This window comes from Oxyura jamaicensis, chromosome 1, assembly GCF_011077185.1.
Source record: "Oxyura jamaicensis isolate SHBP4307 breed ruddy duck chromosome 1, BPBGC_Ojam_1.0, whole genome shotgun sequence".
Taxonomy (NCBI): domain Eukaryota; kingdom Metazoa; phylum Chordata; class Aves; order Anseriformes; family Anatidae; genus Oxyura; species Oxyura jamaicensis.
This window is the reverse complement of record NC_048893.1, coordinates 116,626,519-116,642,687: the sequence shown is the minus strand read 5'-3', so window position 1 is coordinate 116,642,687 and position 16,169 is coordinate 116,626,519. Positions and strand designations below refer to the sequence as shown.

At 41.9% G+C, this 16,169-nt stretch overlaps 1 protein-coding gene across 5 annotated transcripts in view; it reads left to right on the top strand.

Annotated features, from left to right (window-relative positions):
* The window catches only part of SYTL5 (synaptotagmin like 5), an 86,027-nt gene that overhangs the window by 13,312 nt on the left and 56,546 nt on the right, over nucleotides 1–16,169 (top strand). For 4 of the 5 annotated variants that reach the window (XM_035316026.1, XM_035316022.1, XM_035316023.1 and 1 more), the window contains exon 2: nucleotides 13,918–14,407. In XM_035316026.1, the coding sequence (XP_035171917.1) occupies nucleotides 14,289–14,407 (119 nt within the window). In that variant the 5' untranslated portion in view covers nucleotides 13,918–14,288. The remainder of the gene's footprint in view (nucleotides 1–13,917; nucleotides 14,408–16,169) is intronic. The other variant, XM_035316025.1, reaches the window with a different exon arrangement.

Below are 16,169 nucleotides of genomic sequence, written 5' to 3'. Positions count from 1 at the left end.
AGTAGTCTGAGGTGTTTCTTTACCAGGCTGTCCCTTTCATTGAGTAAATCATTTGGTGAAGACAAAGCTCCATTGTTTGTTAGCTTCTGGTTGTATTTCTTGCTTTCATAACTGGTTTGAAATTGTAATGACCACTATTGGTTGGGTTTTACTACGGCCCTAATAAATACTTGCTCTTTTTTTTAACTTGATTTGGGTTTTGCATCCTTTTTAAAGGCTTGTGAGGGGGTGGAATCTTTTTCTGTGAAGTGCAAAAAGTATTTTATACTTCAGGGCCTGACGTTCAAAGGTGCAGGGAGTCCCTACCTTTATTTAAAATAATAGGAGACTGTGGATGCTCAGTATACCTGAAAAATCAGGTTCACCGTGACTGAAATGCCCAGCCATTGGGATGCACTGAGTTATGGAATTGTCTTCCTTTTTTTTCCTTTTTTTCCGTTCCCTTTTCTCCTCTCATGTTGTAGATGTCATCATTAAGTTAAAAGCTTTTGCTTTGCTAGGTAAAAATTAGGCTAGTACCTCAGGATTATTCAGATCAGTGTTGTAAGGTACGCGTGGTTTGTAAGGTTTAGATATGCGTGTGTGAGTATGATATGAAAGCCTTGGCTTCTATTCAGCAGTTAGAAAATGTATCACAGAAGAGGCATGGGCTGTATGCTGAGTAGTGAAACTAGAAAGAAATTTTGGGCAGCTGTCTAGTCATCATATTTCCTGTCTTGAATGGAACGGGAGTCCTGTGGAAAAGTACCTTTTGTGCTTGTGTGTTTTAAAAACTTAATGTTCAAAGTGAGCAGAATAAAAAGTTTACATATGCTTTTAAGGTGTTGAACAGCTGAAAGTCTGATGTTGGACCAAAGGTAGTGTCTGACATCTCATGTCTTACAGTGTTTTGTGTAAGAATTCCAGGAATAGCATTCGTAGTTGGGCAATTGTTTTAAATTTTGTGCATACACAAGCTTAGTTGCTTAGAGTTGGACTGCTGCTGATATTCCCAAGTGGTAAAGGCAGGAGTTGTTATAGCTTATTAATTTTGGATGGCGAGAAAGTGTTTGTCAAGACATCTTTTTTGTTTGCCTTCACTCTGCTTTCTGGAAAGTTTACTTAAGGGGCTTTGCTTCAAGAGGAAAAGGTGTGTTTGAACAAGTTGATTTGCAATAATGATTTTGAAAAAACAAACAAACAAAAAAAACTAGTAAATACTCAAAATCACGTACTTCCTCTTTATCTGTGGAAACTTGGTCTTCTGTTATAAGACTTTCAGTCTTGACAGGTTCTTCCCCTGCAGCCCCTGAGAGGACCCAAATGGTTGTCAGTAGCCAATTGTCGGCACGTGGAAATGTGGGGCAGTGCTGCTGGTGAGTCTTGTTTTACTGCCAATGGGATGGGATCACTTGATCCAATGGGAATAACTTGATTCAGAGAAGTTAATGTGGGGGGGGGCCCCCCCCCCCGGCGGGCGGGGGAATATTTCTCTTGCTCTGCCATCTAGGTTTATCATGCAGGGAGGCATTTTTTCCAGACTTTGTTGAAGATAAGCTTGTCTGTGCTAATCCTTCAGAGGATGTCTGCTGGGCTGAAGAGCTTGAGCTGTGTGTAACAAGCTGATATATTAGTAAGTGTTTGAAAAGTAACGAAACCTACCTCAAATCTCTGCGTGAGGCAGTGATTGAATATATAAATCTTATTAACCTTTCAGTGTTCCCAAGCAAAAACTGTCCTTATCAGTCCTATATACTCCCTGAGGACATCTTTCAAACTATAAATGCCGTACACGATACGTAAAGAGAGCTGTCACCGTCTGCAAGGGGAAATGCTCAGCTGTGGAACATGGCTTTGCGGCATTTGATTGCTGGAAAAAAATGTGACACTTCTGACACTGGTAAATTATTAACCAGGCCTCCATAAATGTATGCTTAACTTCTCAAAGCTGCATTGGCAAATGAGGAAATTGGCTTTAAAGGCCAGGTGGTGATGGGCTGATGGCAGTAATTTAGAGACAGGCAGGAGCAGTGGCAAGAGATGCTACTGCTGGCGTCCCCTGACTGTGCCCACCTTCTTGGAGAACATGCCCTCCAGGTGAGGCCGTGGATCCCTTCCATGTTGGCATACTTCAGCTGCCTGCTCTGTGTCCACCAGACCATCTTGGAGATGACCCATCCCTCTCTGAAACATCTTTCATAGATCTTTCCTTCTGGAAGTGTTCATCAACTGTGCTTTCCATTTCAAACCCAGACCAATGAGGTAGGTTGACCTTCAAATAATGATATATTTTAGCATCGTATCAAGTGGCATAAGGTGCGTGTATTGCAAGGCAGAAGGCAAAACATTGTCTATGCAGAGAGGCAAAGTAAAACTTGGCCAAAAGGCGGCAGAAAGCTGCTATGGAAAGGTCAAGTAATGATTAATATCCTGTGAGCACAGCTCTGCACCATCGTTCTGAATAATTTCCCTGTTGCCATTTCTCCTAAAATCTAGCATCCCAGGAATATGGTTCCTGTGCCCACAATGTGCTTTTTTGTTTTTGTTTTTCCCAAAATGTTATAAGAGTAGTTCTAGGACCGGAAAAAAACTCTGGAAGCCCACCTCCACGTTCCTGAGCTTTTCATTTGTAGTACTGCTGGAATTACACAGCTTGCTGGAAAGAGAGAGAAGTGTAAGCTATGGGAATATATGGAATGCGAAGATAACTGAATAAGGGTGGGTTTTGTGCTCTCAGAGCAGGAGCAGCTTCTTGAGGTGTTCTGTCCCTTCCTGCTGTTTGGACAGCACCTGCTGGTATTAGATTGTGGAACTGGCTTGATGGGTCATGGCCAAGAGGATAGATGAAACAGCTCGTGATTTGTGTTCTCCCCTGCAGTCAGCATGAAGTATCAGAGTGCAGTGTGCTTTAGGTGGCTTTTACATTTGAAAAATTTGGATGCTAACAATGGGGGTTGAGGCCTCAGGTCTCAAAAGTATTTCTGCAGTGGAAATCTGTGTCTTTGGTCATGTCCTATAAAGTCATCTTTGGCAGTATATGTTGGCTTCCTTCTACTTTGGAGCAGTTCCCACACAACGATCCATTGAGCTGCTTTGAACTTTACTCTTCCAGCCCTGTGTCTGACTGCTGCTTGCTGGACAGCGTCGAAAATTGTGCTGCCGAATCTCTCCCGTTGCTTTTTATGCAAGCTAATCTGAAGGCAAGCAGTCTGTTCAGCTCTGGCAGCTTCAGCTGCATGGAGAGGTACGACTGAGGCTCTGGCTGTGCTGAGAGGGCAAAGAGCTTGAAAATGTCCAACAAATAATGATCTCAGATGCTCCGTTCATTTGATGAGCAGTATTTTTGGAGGACTCTGTCACTTTTATTGGCTTCTTATACAGTGTAAAAGACGCTGATCTGCTAAGCTTCTATCAGGTAGACTAGGTAGCCTTTTACTGAAGTTATTTTTTGGGTTAACAGATAGGTTTTCAAGTCCAGACTTCCCACCAATGCTCACTTTGAGGTGGATGCAGTAGGACAATGTACTGATGCATTTCATGACCGGCTTTATTTGCTCTCTGCTTAGGAAAGCCTTGTGGCATTGTATATAGACTGTTGCCTTGTTTTGTTTTTCTCTAAGCTCTTCCCGCCTTATGATAAAGCTGTTGTATCCTCTGGTAGGTTTCTGGACAGGTCTCCTTTTGAACAGCTGTCATGTTTTACACTGCTAATGAGTACATTTGCTCAAGTGTTTTGTATGCCTGCATTTGAGGTAGTCATGCTGCATCTCCTTCGCAGTCAGGGGAGAGAGATGGATGCTACTAGACAGGGGCTCCTCTGACCTTTTTAAAATCTTCTCGTGACGAGGTGAGTCATGCCCCAGAAATGCCTGTTTGTCTCAGTTGTTGTGGAGTGAGACGGGGATGACTAGGTCAGAGTCAAGATCTTTTCATGCCTCTGCAGAGAGAACTTGTGTAATGTATGGTTCACTATCTTTGCTGTGTGTGAAAACAAATTTATTTCGCTTCATTAAAACCTGAATCCAGTTGCTTTACTAAATCAAATACAATCCACTGCGCATGATAATGGCTGAGTGTTCCTACGCTTTATGGATGCTGCAGAAAGGTGAGTGTTTAGCATCAAACAGGCTGAAGTAATGGAGGGCTGGATTTCTCACCTCCTGCACACTCGCCCTTGCATGCACACACCGCACGCATATTTGCTCCTTCAGAGCACTCCTATGCTGGGTCCATGGTTTCCTTCTATCACCCCAAAACCAAGAGGGAGATTCCCCAGCTTCTCTGGTGGATTTTCTTCCAAATGCTGGTTCCTGCTTCTCTGACTCCGTAGCTTGGCTGTATCCCCTCAGCAGTCTTACTGCAAAGCTCAAAGATCACCTCATTTTTCTTTAGGGAGAAGAAGTCATTGACAGAATTTTATCATGTGGACTAGACCTCAGATTGATAGTCATGAGTTTATCTGTGAAATAAAATGTTTTATTTGAAGTTAAAGCACTAGCTTTGGAGTATTCTTAATCCAGCAAATTAGTGAAAATATTTGAGCTTTACAATATGAACAAGCTTCTGTTGAAATCGTTGAAGAATCCTCCTAAGATTCTGCAGAATCTGGGATTTTCTGTTGAGGAGTTTTTCTATTGGAGGAAATAAAATCAGGCAGATCTATTGATATTTCAGTGAATCTCTTGCTGCGGCTAAAAGAAACTTGCTTTATTTTCATACTTAAGGTGTTCTGACAAACAATCCTATTGTTTTACCATGTGTCTTCTACTTCATGTTAGTTGAAGCTTCAGTAGTAATGCTGTGGACAGACCAGCACTCCGGAGATCTCACGCAGTTACACATGCTGGTTGCTGCCAGAGCAGCCTCAAGTCCCAGTGAACGGCAGAGAGGGCACTGAAGGAGGAGGAAAGATGGCGATGGGTCAAGAGTAGACCATGGAGCAGCATCTGCTGGCCTGTAAGAGGTGTCAGTGCCTTTCAGGTGTCTTGGTTATCAAATGCAATCGTTTCATACTATTGTATGTATTAATTTAACTTCTAAACTCATTGGATGGCTGGAGGGATGTGTTGTAAGAAATGCTGGTGGTTAGAGTGAAGGGTTAGGAGATTTGCTGGTGTTGCTTTTGCTGTCTGTTTCTAGGAGACCTTCATATCAAGAAGAGTTTCCTTGCTCCCAAAGGTCATGCCTTGGAAAAGGGTGTTACACATTTTTAAAAGTAAGAAATTGATGGACTTTCTTCAACCTGTCTTAGTTAACCAAAGCTCACATCTATGGAATTGAAATTTATAACTTACCCAGTTATTGAAGAAGACACATGTAAGGTACATATTAAAACTTACTTTACAGCTGTGTATCAAGTTGTTCTGTTCTAGACCTCAGTTCATTGCTTTATGTTCCATTACATCCCGGAAAGTGTAGGCACGAGGAATAACATAAATGTGAAATTCCGTGCTGTATGAATACTGCTTTCATACAAACTGTGAGTAAGCGATAAGATTGAGGTGACTCAAGCCTTAAGTCATATCTTCGTGGGTGATTTAATGTTGCACAGATGTTTTTGCTTAACAACAGAAACATATTTCTACTTCCTTCATGCCTTGGTTTGTATCTGTTTTTTGTTTGCTTAATTTTGCAAGCTGACATACTGAATTTTGTTTCTGTTCTTACCCTGGGAGGTATTGTCTTTTCTGGTTAAACACTCAGCCAGGATAGTGAAATGTATTTACTGAAGGATGAGCAAAGCAAAAGGAGAAGATTGCCACCCTGTTCCCCCTCCTTTTGTTTGACTTGTAAGTATATTACCTAAAGCAATGTAGTAAGTGGAAGATTACTAGAGACTTGTGTATCCCAAAGCTTCATCTAAAGGGTTAAACTCAATTTTTGTAGGATCTCTAGGAAGTGTGGGCTTGTATTCAGAAGTGACTGCTGGCTGGTGTACTTTCAACCTGTGGGCCAGATCTGCACTTGATCCTCTGCGCATGTCTTTCTCCTTGCATGTTGTACTGAAAAAATAGCACGAAGTTGTTGGGTGGCCAGGCTGTGTGTCCTTCAGGGAGTTCTCACTGGGCAGTCGGGCCACTTCTTGGATGCAGTATGTAGCCTGACCATTTGGGGAACTTGGTGAGCCTCAAGTTCCATGTCAAGGAAACAGAAAATATGACACATCTACTTTTATATAATGCTTTCCCATGTTACCTGAAGACTTTTTATTTTTTTTAAGGGCTGAAAAATAAACACAGGGACACCTCTTGTTAGGAACATGGTTTGAATGAATCACTGACAGTGCTGAGCCTTCCTTGTCACTCTCTCCTTGTACAGTTAGGCATTTTAATTTACTGATTTCTTTCATGATAAGGTAGAATGCTTCATAGGCTTAATAAGCATTAACATTATCACTTTAGACTTTAAAAACTTAGGGTTTTGATTTTGAGATTTTGTTACAACAATGCTGGAAACTAGATGCAACTTGACAGCATTGACTGTGGCTGGAGGAAAAAAAATCTGCAGTCTTGTAGCTAAATAAGAGCTTTGCCAAGACATTATGAGAAAGCTGGAATGGTGCCTGACCTAAAAAAAAAAAAAAAAAAAAAGCCTGCTTCTGAATCCATTGTTTTTGTTTGAATCTTTATTACTGTGAAATCAAACACACTTAGACTAAATGAGTTAAGGAGGCTGAGACTTAGAAAGTCAGATGTTTTGGCCTTTCTCTCAGCTTACATTCATTCTCATGCACAGATATCGGACTTGTGTGGTGGTATTCTGTGCTTTGAATGTCTTGTCAGACAATGCTGCATTCACACATGCATGACCCTTTCTTTAATGCAATATATGACTTGCCAGTTCATGAATCTTCCAGCTTTCATATCTAAAGATCTTTGAAGTTTGGTCATGGTAAAAAAAAAAAAAAAAAAAAAATCCATTTGCCTACTACTTGCATTATGATACTGACTAAAGCTCTCAGGCTAATCTGTGTGCTGGTAACTGAGATCAAATTTGGTTTTCTTTTCTTGCTACTTGACTTTAGCATCTGCCAAAGAAGGAAGAGTTGCTTTTTCTTACCTTGCATATTTATTCATTTTGTGCAACGAAGATTTCCCGGTGTTTCGATACCTGCTGATTAGTTAGCATACTTGGGTGTGTGTGCTGTGCAAACAGACTGAGAAGGGTAGCTGGTTTTTCTTGCTCCTGTATATGGCATGCTAGAAGCAGTCTGCTTTTGTTAAAACAGGAAGAGAGGTGAGTTGGGCATCACCCTCTGAACGTGGTAAGCTTTACTTTCGCTAAGGGTTCTTGGTATGAAATGCCTTTTATGTCTTTCTGTCATTTTATGAGACTTGTTGGTAACAGTCCTTTCCATCCTTCTCCCATCAGAGATTTGTATGTAGGTGTGGGCCTCAGAAAAGATACCTGGACATAGAGCATGTTTTGATTGCTACCTAGAAATGCCATCTTAGTTTTGTATTTCATTTCAGACCCCCGTGTGAATGACCTCAGACTACGTAGGACTGGAGTGTTTTAAGCAGCACGCATGAAATGTGCCTCTTTTCATTTGATTGCCAAAGCTGGGTACATCACATCAGAGTCCATCATGTTGTGTTACATTGTGCCAGCACTGGGTTTGGAGTTGTGGCCTCCTGAAGCATGTGCAAGTGGCAGCAGTGCCTGCTCCAGCTTTATCATTGTGCTTTGGGCGGCTGTGATTCAGTTCGTGGTTGGTGCCTTTTTGAGAGACAACACATCTCAACTTCTTATCTGGTCAGTTGATGCCCACCATACTGTGCTGTGTTTGGCTGCTGTTGGTAAGAGTTTCTTTGCCAGTACAGAAATCCTGTTTGTGCTTGTCCCAGGTACTCCTGTGCTAGTAAGTATGTGCAGCACAGACCGCGATTCTCTGCTGGCAAAGGAATCCCCACCGGCCAGCAGTAGGTGATGCTGCCTCAGTGGAGCATTGTGAGGTGATGCCATGGTCCCCCTGCTGCTGCAGCGTGCATGGAAAACACAGCCCCTGTTGCTGAGTCACGAAATGGTTCCACGTACCAGCTTCTGACTAAGTAAACATAATGGCTTGGTGGCAGGAGTAATTTCCTGCAGCAAGCCTCTTGATAATATCACCACTGAAGGAAAGAGGATGATTCCTCTGCTTTCATCTTGCTACCTCCCAGCTCTGCCTCGCTCCCCAGGGCAGGATGCTTCCCCTCCTTCCTGTGGAGATGGCGAAGGTGTTTGGGATTTCTGGGGAAGCTGCTGACCTGCTGCATTCAGGGCACGTGCAGCAGGGACAGCTGTTGTCACCATGCCTGTGGTGACAAGCGGTGCAGCAGACTGCAGTGGGTTCACTGTATTTCTTCTGGTTTTAATCAGCATCCCTCTCAGAGACTCAGTTTCAGGGGTGCTGCATTTCTAGTTGTCACAAGCAGCTATGCTAACAGATAGCAAGAGGAAATAGTATGTTCTTCCATGCAGCAATGCTGGGTTTCTCCTCTTTTTAAAGGAGCCTTAACCAATTCTTTCCCTTTCGCAGAGTGAGCGAATGCTCTTTGAATAGACTTGGTACCTACATACAGCAGGGATAGAGAGAGTATACAGTGGATACATAGGATACAGCAAAATAAAGTGCACCTTATTGTTCAGCAGTGTCTAACTTTGCACTTGTTGTGCTAACAAGTATTATTTCTAATGCATATTCCCTCAACAATAGCTTCAGAAAGGGAGGATCTATTCTGGAAATACCATTCCCACAGCGATCACAGAAGTGGGAAAAGTACACAAATAGTCCCCATGAGGGGTTCTTTACCCCCTTTCCATGAGGCAAGGGAAAACAAACCCATTCTCAAAAGGCTCACTTACATATGGTCTTGCCACTGTGTCCCTTCCTTCCTAATCCTTCACTAGTTCCACTGCAAGTCCAGCGGTGGATGGTTGCCTTACCCTGAATGAAGAAATTAATGCTCCAGCTCAAACTGAATGTAGATTAATATTAATCCCATCCTATTAGGGGGCTTTGCATTTCTCCGTGTGCCCTAATTTGTGATTTATCATTCACCAAATGCTCTGCTGTGTGAGACCTTCATTTGGCTTAGGATGAAAACAATGACAGTTCCTAACTATCCACAGGGCTGCTTAATAAAACATCAAAGGTCTGTTAAAAGGAGGACGTACTTACTAAGACATTGTCAGTTTCTAAAAGTTAGCTGGTTTGTTCTGCTTTCAAGCTTTCAAGCCCTAAGTTGGTTCATATATTCAGCTTTTGTCAGCTGATTTATTCTGTAGAGAGAGCAAAAAGCAGTGCAGGAGAGGAGCCATTTTTTTGTTGTTGTTGTTAAATCTTAATGTGAACCACAGGCCTGGTCTCCAATCACGGGTTGTATGAAGCAGGGAAGTCTTAAGTGCTGGTTTGTTAGAAACAGTATCTCATTTACTTATTAGCTTTTTGTTTTTATGGAGAAAGTGTCCCTGTTGTTTTTCTAATTGCTATTCTTTTCTGTTATATGTATATTTGTTAAACGAAATGCTTACCATAGAAGGCATGGGAGCTAAAACGCAGTCTGCTGCTATAAAGTAGGTGATGTTTTACGTGTACTTGTGCATGGCACCTCGTGTAACAGTCGGTGGAGCAAGGAAGACAGTGTTTGAATTTCAACATAGTTTTTTAAATGATGTCCTTGCCATTGTAACATTAACTAAGAAGTGGGAAAAATTAGCTTACGGGACTGAAGGAAAATTATCTTATAGGACTGAAGGACCTGTTATTCCCAGATAACAGGATTTTGTTGACTAGACAGTGTTGATCACTGTCCAATTACCATCGGAGCAAAACAGACTCAACATAGGGAGATTAATGTAATTTAATGCCTATCACTAACAGACTAGAGCAGTGAGAACTAATAGGAAGCCAAAAACACTTTGTCCCCACCCACTCTCTCCTACTTCTGCCTCCTGAGCATTGCAGGGCAATGGGGGGCTGCGGTCAGTCCCTGAAGCTTCGTCTCCGCGGCTCCCTCACGGTCCCTCCCTGCCCCTGCTCCCCGTGGGGTCCCTCCCACAGGATGCCGTCCTTCCCCAGCTGAGCCTGCGGGGGCTGCCCACAGGCAGCAGCTCTTCAAGCACTGCTCCCACACGGCTCCGTACCACGGGGTCCATCCATCCCCCAGGAGCAAACTGCTCCAGCACGGGTCCCCCACGGGTGGGCGGCAGCTCCCCCCAGACCCCCTGCTCCTGCGTGGGCTCCTCTCCATGGGCTGCAGCTCCGGCCCGGGGCCTGCTCCTGCGGGGGCTCTCCATGGGCCGCAGCCTCCTCCAGGCCACATCCACCTGCTCCCCGTGGGCTCCTCCACGGGCTGCAGCGTGGAGATCTGCTCCGTGTGGGACCCATGGGCTGCAGGGGGACAGCCTGCTCCACCAGGGGCCTCTCCACAGCCCGCAGGGGAACTGCTGCTGCCTGCCTGGAGCACCTCCTGCTGCACTCACCTGGGGGGCTGCAGGGCTGCTTCTCACTACTTACTCTCCCAGCTGCTGTTGCATGCTGTTTTTTCCCTTTCTGAAATCTGCTCTCCAAGAGGCCTACCCAGCGTTGCTCCCTGGCTTGGCTCTGGGCAGCAGTGAGTCCCACTTGGAGCCGGTTGAAACATGGGGTAGCTGCTGGGCTCTGCTCACAGGGCCCACTCCTGCAGTCCCCTGCTATGAAATCCGTGCAGTATAAGCACTGTACAATCCACCCCTCACCTCTGTGAAAATCATATTTAAGGAATATAATTTAAAAATACATTCATTGACGTTTGTCCTGCAGTCTTCAGAAATTTCTTGTACAACAACAAAAAATCACCACAACAAAATGACTTTAACGTCACAACGCTGACAAAAGTGGACGATTTATACACATTCCACCCATGATCCCTTCACCACCTAACAGCACAAATTCTTCACCATGATTATATTCTCTAACAATGACCATTCCATGTTTTGCCTGTTACCTCTGCCAATTATCATCCTCATCTCTCCTCGCAGAGACTGCCCCTGCAGCCCATCTGCTACCAAAATCTTGCTGTGTAAGTCCAATACACAGTTGTGGCATGTCACCTTAGTAATTTTGGACCTCATATTTTGGAAAAACCTGCCTCTCCCTGTTGAGGGCAAGATCACCCAGGATATCCAAGGACAGGCATTATGCTTAGCCGTGAATAGGCATTAAGCTTAGACAAAGGGAATTTTTGAGGCTTCAAGATATTCTGCTAAGAATTCCAGCTTCTTTAGAGTTAAAGAAAAAAGCTCAGAGAATATGTCCAGATATCAATGTAAGGTGGAGTCAGAAGGGTCTTCTGGAGTGTTTTTTTCTCAACCCTGAATTCGCAATACCAGAATATGTCTTACATGATATGCTGTACTTATCAGCCTGCTTGTCATGCTGCTGCATTGTTTTCCTGAAAAAAAAAAACAAAAAACAAACAAAAAAAAACAGTTACCTGCAGGGTATCATCATGATAGAAATGGTGCTATCAGGAGCAATTTTTAACACTTCTGTTGCACTCAATTTCTAATTGCATTGTTCATTCCTTACCCTTAACGTTTTGGTTTTCCATTTTCCCATAGAACTTGTTTTTCTCCATCAGAAAAACAAACAAACAAAAAAAACTCTGAATTATGCTATATGTCACCTACTCTACTGCTGCAATGCAAACTTGCAAACAGAAATTCAGAGCACCCTGACCCATCAAACATCTTAGCTTCTTTGACTGCTGAGCTTGGGTCTCCGTTCTGTGCCAGAGCCCCACGCTCCCTGTCCCACTGTGATGTTAAGACGTGATTGGGATGAAAGTACTGCTTTACCCAGGCCTTTTGCTAGGCAGTTCAGGAAATAATTTACCCTTCCAGATAAGTATAGGTTACATGTTGGATTTCTTCCCTTGTTTACAAATAACTTGGCTTTAGGGATGATATTGAAAGAAACACTATTTTCAAGAATCTAAGAATAAGCATAATAGTCCAGCGTTTGTTTGTTTGTTGTTGCTCTCTATTCAAAAATAAATGCAGAGAAACAAATTAGAATTTTTCCATGTGTTCTTCATTCCTTGACATTTATCTGTTTAATATTACAATCAAGCCAGAGTTAGCACTCTGTGATTTATGTTTGTTTCCCACTTTTCAATGACAGTCAGTCCATAATTGGCAGTCCTGAGTTGTATTTCTGACTTGCATTGACTGTCTGCTGTTTGTTGTGTGACTTTTCTGTCCCATTTTCTTACCTGATAGAAGTGACGCTGGTATGGGTCTGTATCGCTGAAATAATTCTGAGATTTATATTAATGATGTACTGGGGAAAAAATAAAAGAAAAACTAGATGAAAATTCAGGTATTGCCAGTTGTGCATAATTTATCATCATCTTCATTCATTTGAAAAAATTTAAGATTAATTGAAATACAGGTTAAGAAATATCAGAAGAAATTCCCATGCAAGAATACTCTAAGGAAGAATCTAATTTAAACTTAAATTGTGGCTTTTGTATCCTTTGCTAATAAGTAGTCGGCTAACTTGGGGAATAAAGTTAATCAAAACTAAGATGAAAAACACCACAAGAATTTCATTTGATGCGATTGGCAACAGCATTTTGCTTCTTTAGAAGTTGTTATGAATGAAAACTGAAGGATATTTTGTCAAATACCTGTAGTTCTTTTAGAATGTGAGCACTGTGGCTCCAATTCTCTGTGCTATTTATCTTTGTCAAAAGCTTTCCAAACTGTTGAAAACTAAGCAAGCAAGGGCTGCTATTAAAATAAATATGTACTGGAAAATGAGGAAGAAAGTTAACAGGTTTTGTAACAGCATTGACCATTGTGGTTGGGCACTCTCCTGTAAATGTCAAAATTCTTAAAAGCTCTTTTAGTTCTTTCAGCATTCATAATAGAAAATAAATCTGCATTATCCATAGCACAGGTGCACCTATATATGCACGCAGATGTATTTGCACTTATGATAATGTCGATGCACTTCTTTGAGTGTAAATGTGTTTTACGTTCATATATTACATATAGCGTGTGTGCTTTTCAAAGTACAGTGAATATCTATTCGCGTAACTTCTTTTTATTATTTATCTTGGAGGTCATGCATTGTTTCAATATGAAACTTGATGTTTACTTACAAGACTGTGAGGGCTGCATGTTCCAACCAGTTGACCAGAAGATACTTTTTCAAGCAGCTTCCTGGTGACTTTCTCAAAAGAGGGTCAAATTCAATGCTCCATAGCGGGTTGGGATGCCTCTTTTGTTTTTGCTTGGAAGTTGATTTGTGCTTAGAAATGACAAAACATACAGAGTGAAGTTTGTCTTACACTTTAACAAGTCGTTCTTGAGTTTTGTTGTATTTAGTGGGCTCTTCTAGGACTTGTAATCTAAAACTCAATGTCTACAGTAGGTGGATAAATCACTCCTTAAGAGTGTAAATAAATCACTCCTTCCTGTTTCTCTGAATTGACTGTGAATTGAGTGTGATGGGTGACTTGCTGAGATGCAGATAAATACATGTTATTGGGTGAGTCTTACCTTCAGTGCTGCTTTTTGAAGTCTCTCCACTTCTTAATTGTTACTTTTCTCTTAAAGTGATTTCAGAAAAATGAATAGATCCCCCCCCATCCCCACCCCTGATGCTTATTACTATTAGAATGGAAGTATTACAAGGTGAATACAGTCATTTAAGTGTATTGCAGTAGGGAAGTAATTGTAAATTGTATTGCACTAGACAGAGCCCTCGTGGGAGTATGATAATCATCCATTAGAGTAAGTAAACAACAACATAGAAAATAAGAGAGATGTATTCCCTGAGATAACCTGACAGTGCAAGTAGGCATTCATTCTTTGGTGGTTTTCAAACTGGTATTTGATTAAGCCTTAAATCAGACCACAATGGTAACGTCAAGATGATTTCCGTTTGTTTCTTTTGACTTTCAGATAGTTTGAAATAATTTTGCCCAGCTATTTTGTGGCTCTGAACTACAATTATGCCAGGAAGTTGATTCTGCAGCTGTTTCTGAATACAGACTGAAGGCCTGCGGTGTGCCAGAGAGCATCGGCCAGGACACAAGGGCATTCAGCAACCAGGAAATTTACTGGCTTTTTTGAGGAAGAAGCAAAGAGGAAACCTTTATTTCTTATGTAGTTGGAAAGCAGAACAATACAGCTTTGACACCTGGTTAACTTAAAAAAGCATTTTTCAAAATACCTCGACTGTGAATCTTGTAACTTGGACATAAAAGTGCCTTCGGACTTGTGCAAATAATTCATTGGAAGAATTGCTTGGACAAAGGACTCTTTGACAAATCATGGCGAAGCACTTGGAGATCATCAATCTGTCATTTTTGTTGGAACATGAACGGGAAATGATATTGGGAGTATTGAAGAGAGATGAATATCTGAAAAAAGTTGAAGATAAAAGGATAAGGTAACCCTTTTTATTATTCTTTGTTAAAAAATAATTATCTGGTGTAGATATTTATATGGCCTCCACTGAAGATTTTCTAAATGCTTTGGGAGAATGATCAGTTTTGTGAGGTGGCACAGTTAATCAGAAGTCAAAATGTGTTGAAAGAAAGAAAATTGCTTCCTCGTGTGGCGTTCTATAAATGGAAGATTGTGATGTGTCCATTGCTTCAAAGCAAAAGAGCAAGAAAGCTAATAGACCTCAAACTCCAATCCCAGGGCATGTACTGATGTAGGGAACGGCAAGAAGGCTAGTGATTTTGTTCTGGTAATCGTTCCATGTAAGTCTAATTTGCAACGTATTGCCTATTCATAGTTCAAATTTAATAACATTTAGAACTACAGTATTTCTTGGAAAGCTGCCGTTCGATTTTCATAAGCATGTAGAAAGCTTAAAATGTAATGGAAATATGGTGTAGTGAAATCTGAGTGCTTATTCTAAAAGTACATCCAAATTCTCTTGGTTGATTTTAGTACTACATTGAAAATCCCAGAATTCTTTTTCATTCTCTCAAATGTTCAATTAGCCTCAAGGAAAAGAATATGTAAGTTGGGTTTCTGCATGGATGCCCTGAATTCAAGAACATCTTCCAAATACTGAAAATGTGTTTTACTAAAATAAAAGATGGTTTAATTTTCTTCCAAATGAAATACTTTATTTTCTGGTAGACATGTTCAGACTGTCCTTGAGAGCTTAACACTCATGCTGGCAACAAGTGCGAGAATATACAGCAATGGTTTTTGAATTTCAGATTCTGTAGATTTTGCCTGGTTTGGCTAAATTTATCCCATGTGAATGGATGGTTTTAGTCAGGCTCTCGAAGCTTTGTCCTCTGAGAGCAGCTGTATGTGTTGTGTCTTTGCATGGGAGGGGGATACTGGGAGGTGTCACAGGGGGAGAACGTGTGCGTGTGGCTGTATACAGGAGTCCATACAACACAGGGGAAATGTGTGATAATGACCTTTTTTCTTTCTCTTGCAGTAATAACAGAGCAGGGAGGAGGAGGGACGCTTCATTTTTCACATGGCTTAGATTTACTAATAAATGGAAGAATAAAACCGAAGGTCTCGTGTGGCTCTCAGAACAAACTGATGGGCGACACAGAGACTTCAGGGGGTGTTCGTAGAGCTCATGTGTTCTTTTCCGAGAAAAAAGGTAAAATCAGAGTTGAGAGAACAACGTGTGGAGGCAGTCTGAGCTCCAGTTATTTCAGATGATGACTCAAAGTCAGTTAGTTCAGCAAAGTATCAGTTCTGCAAAAGTTCAAATGCTTTTCCAGTATGTTGTTGCTGCTTCCCATCACTGCTCGCTGCTGTCCTTTTATCTAGTGTCGGTTCTGAGAAACAGGCTCGGTGTGGATAATGTGCAGCACTCGGTGTCGCACTCGAGGCTGCCAAGCGTAATGCATTACAAAGGGAAGATTTCCAGCATTTGCTGGTTTCTGTCCATGACCAAGGCCAGGCTGCATTGTTCTTCCCTTTGATTTCCTAAAAAGCCTTTTAGACATGTGCTGCTGAGGCTTCTTTTGTACAAAACTATTATTTGGGAAACCATGCAGAGTTAGCCACTGGTTTTGGAAGGCTTCTTCTCTTGAGATAACCAAGTCTAAGTGCAGTGCCCTTGCTGGTGTGTGCAGCCCTTTTAACTGGGCAAGCACAGTGGTTCATCTAAATGGAGTGGGCTAAAACTGGCGTGCCTGTCCTGGTGCAGGAGTGGCAAGAAA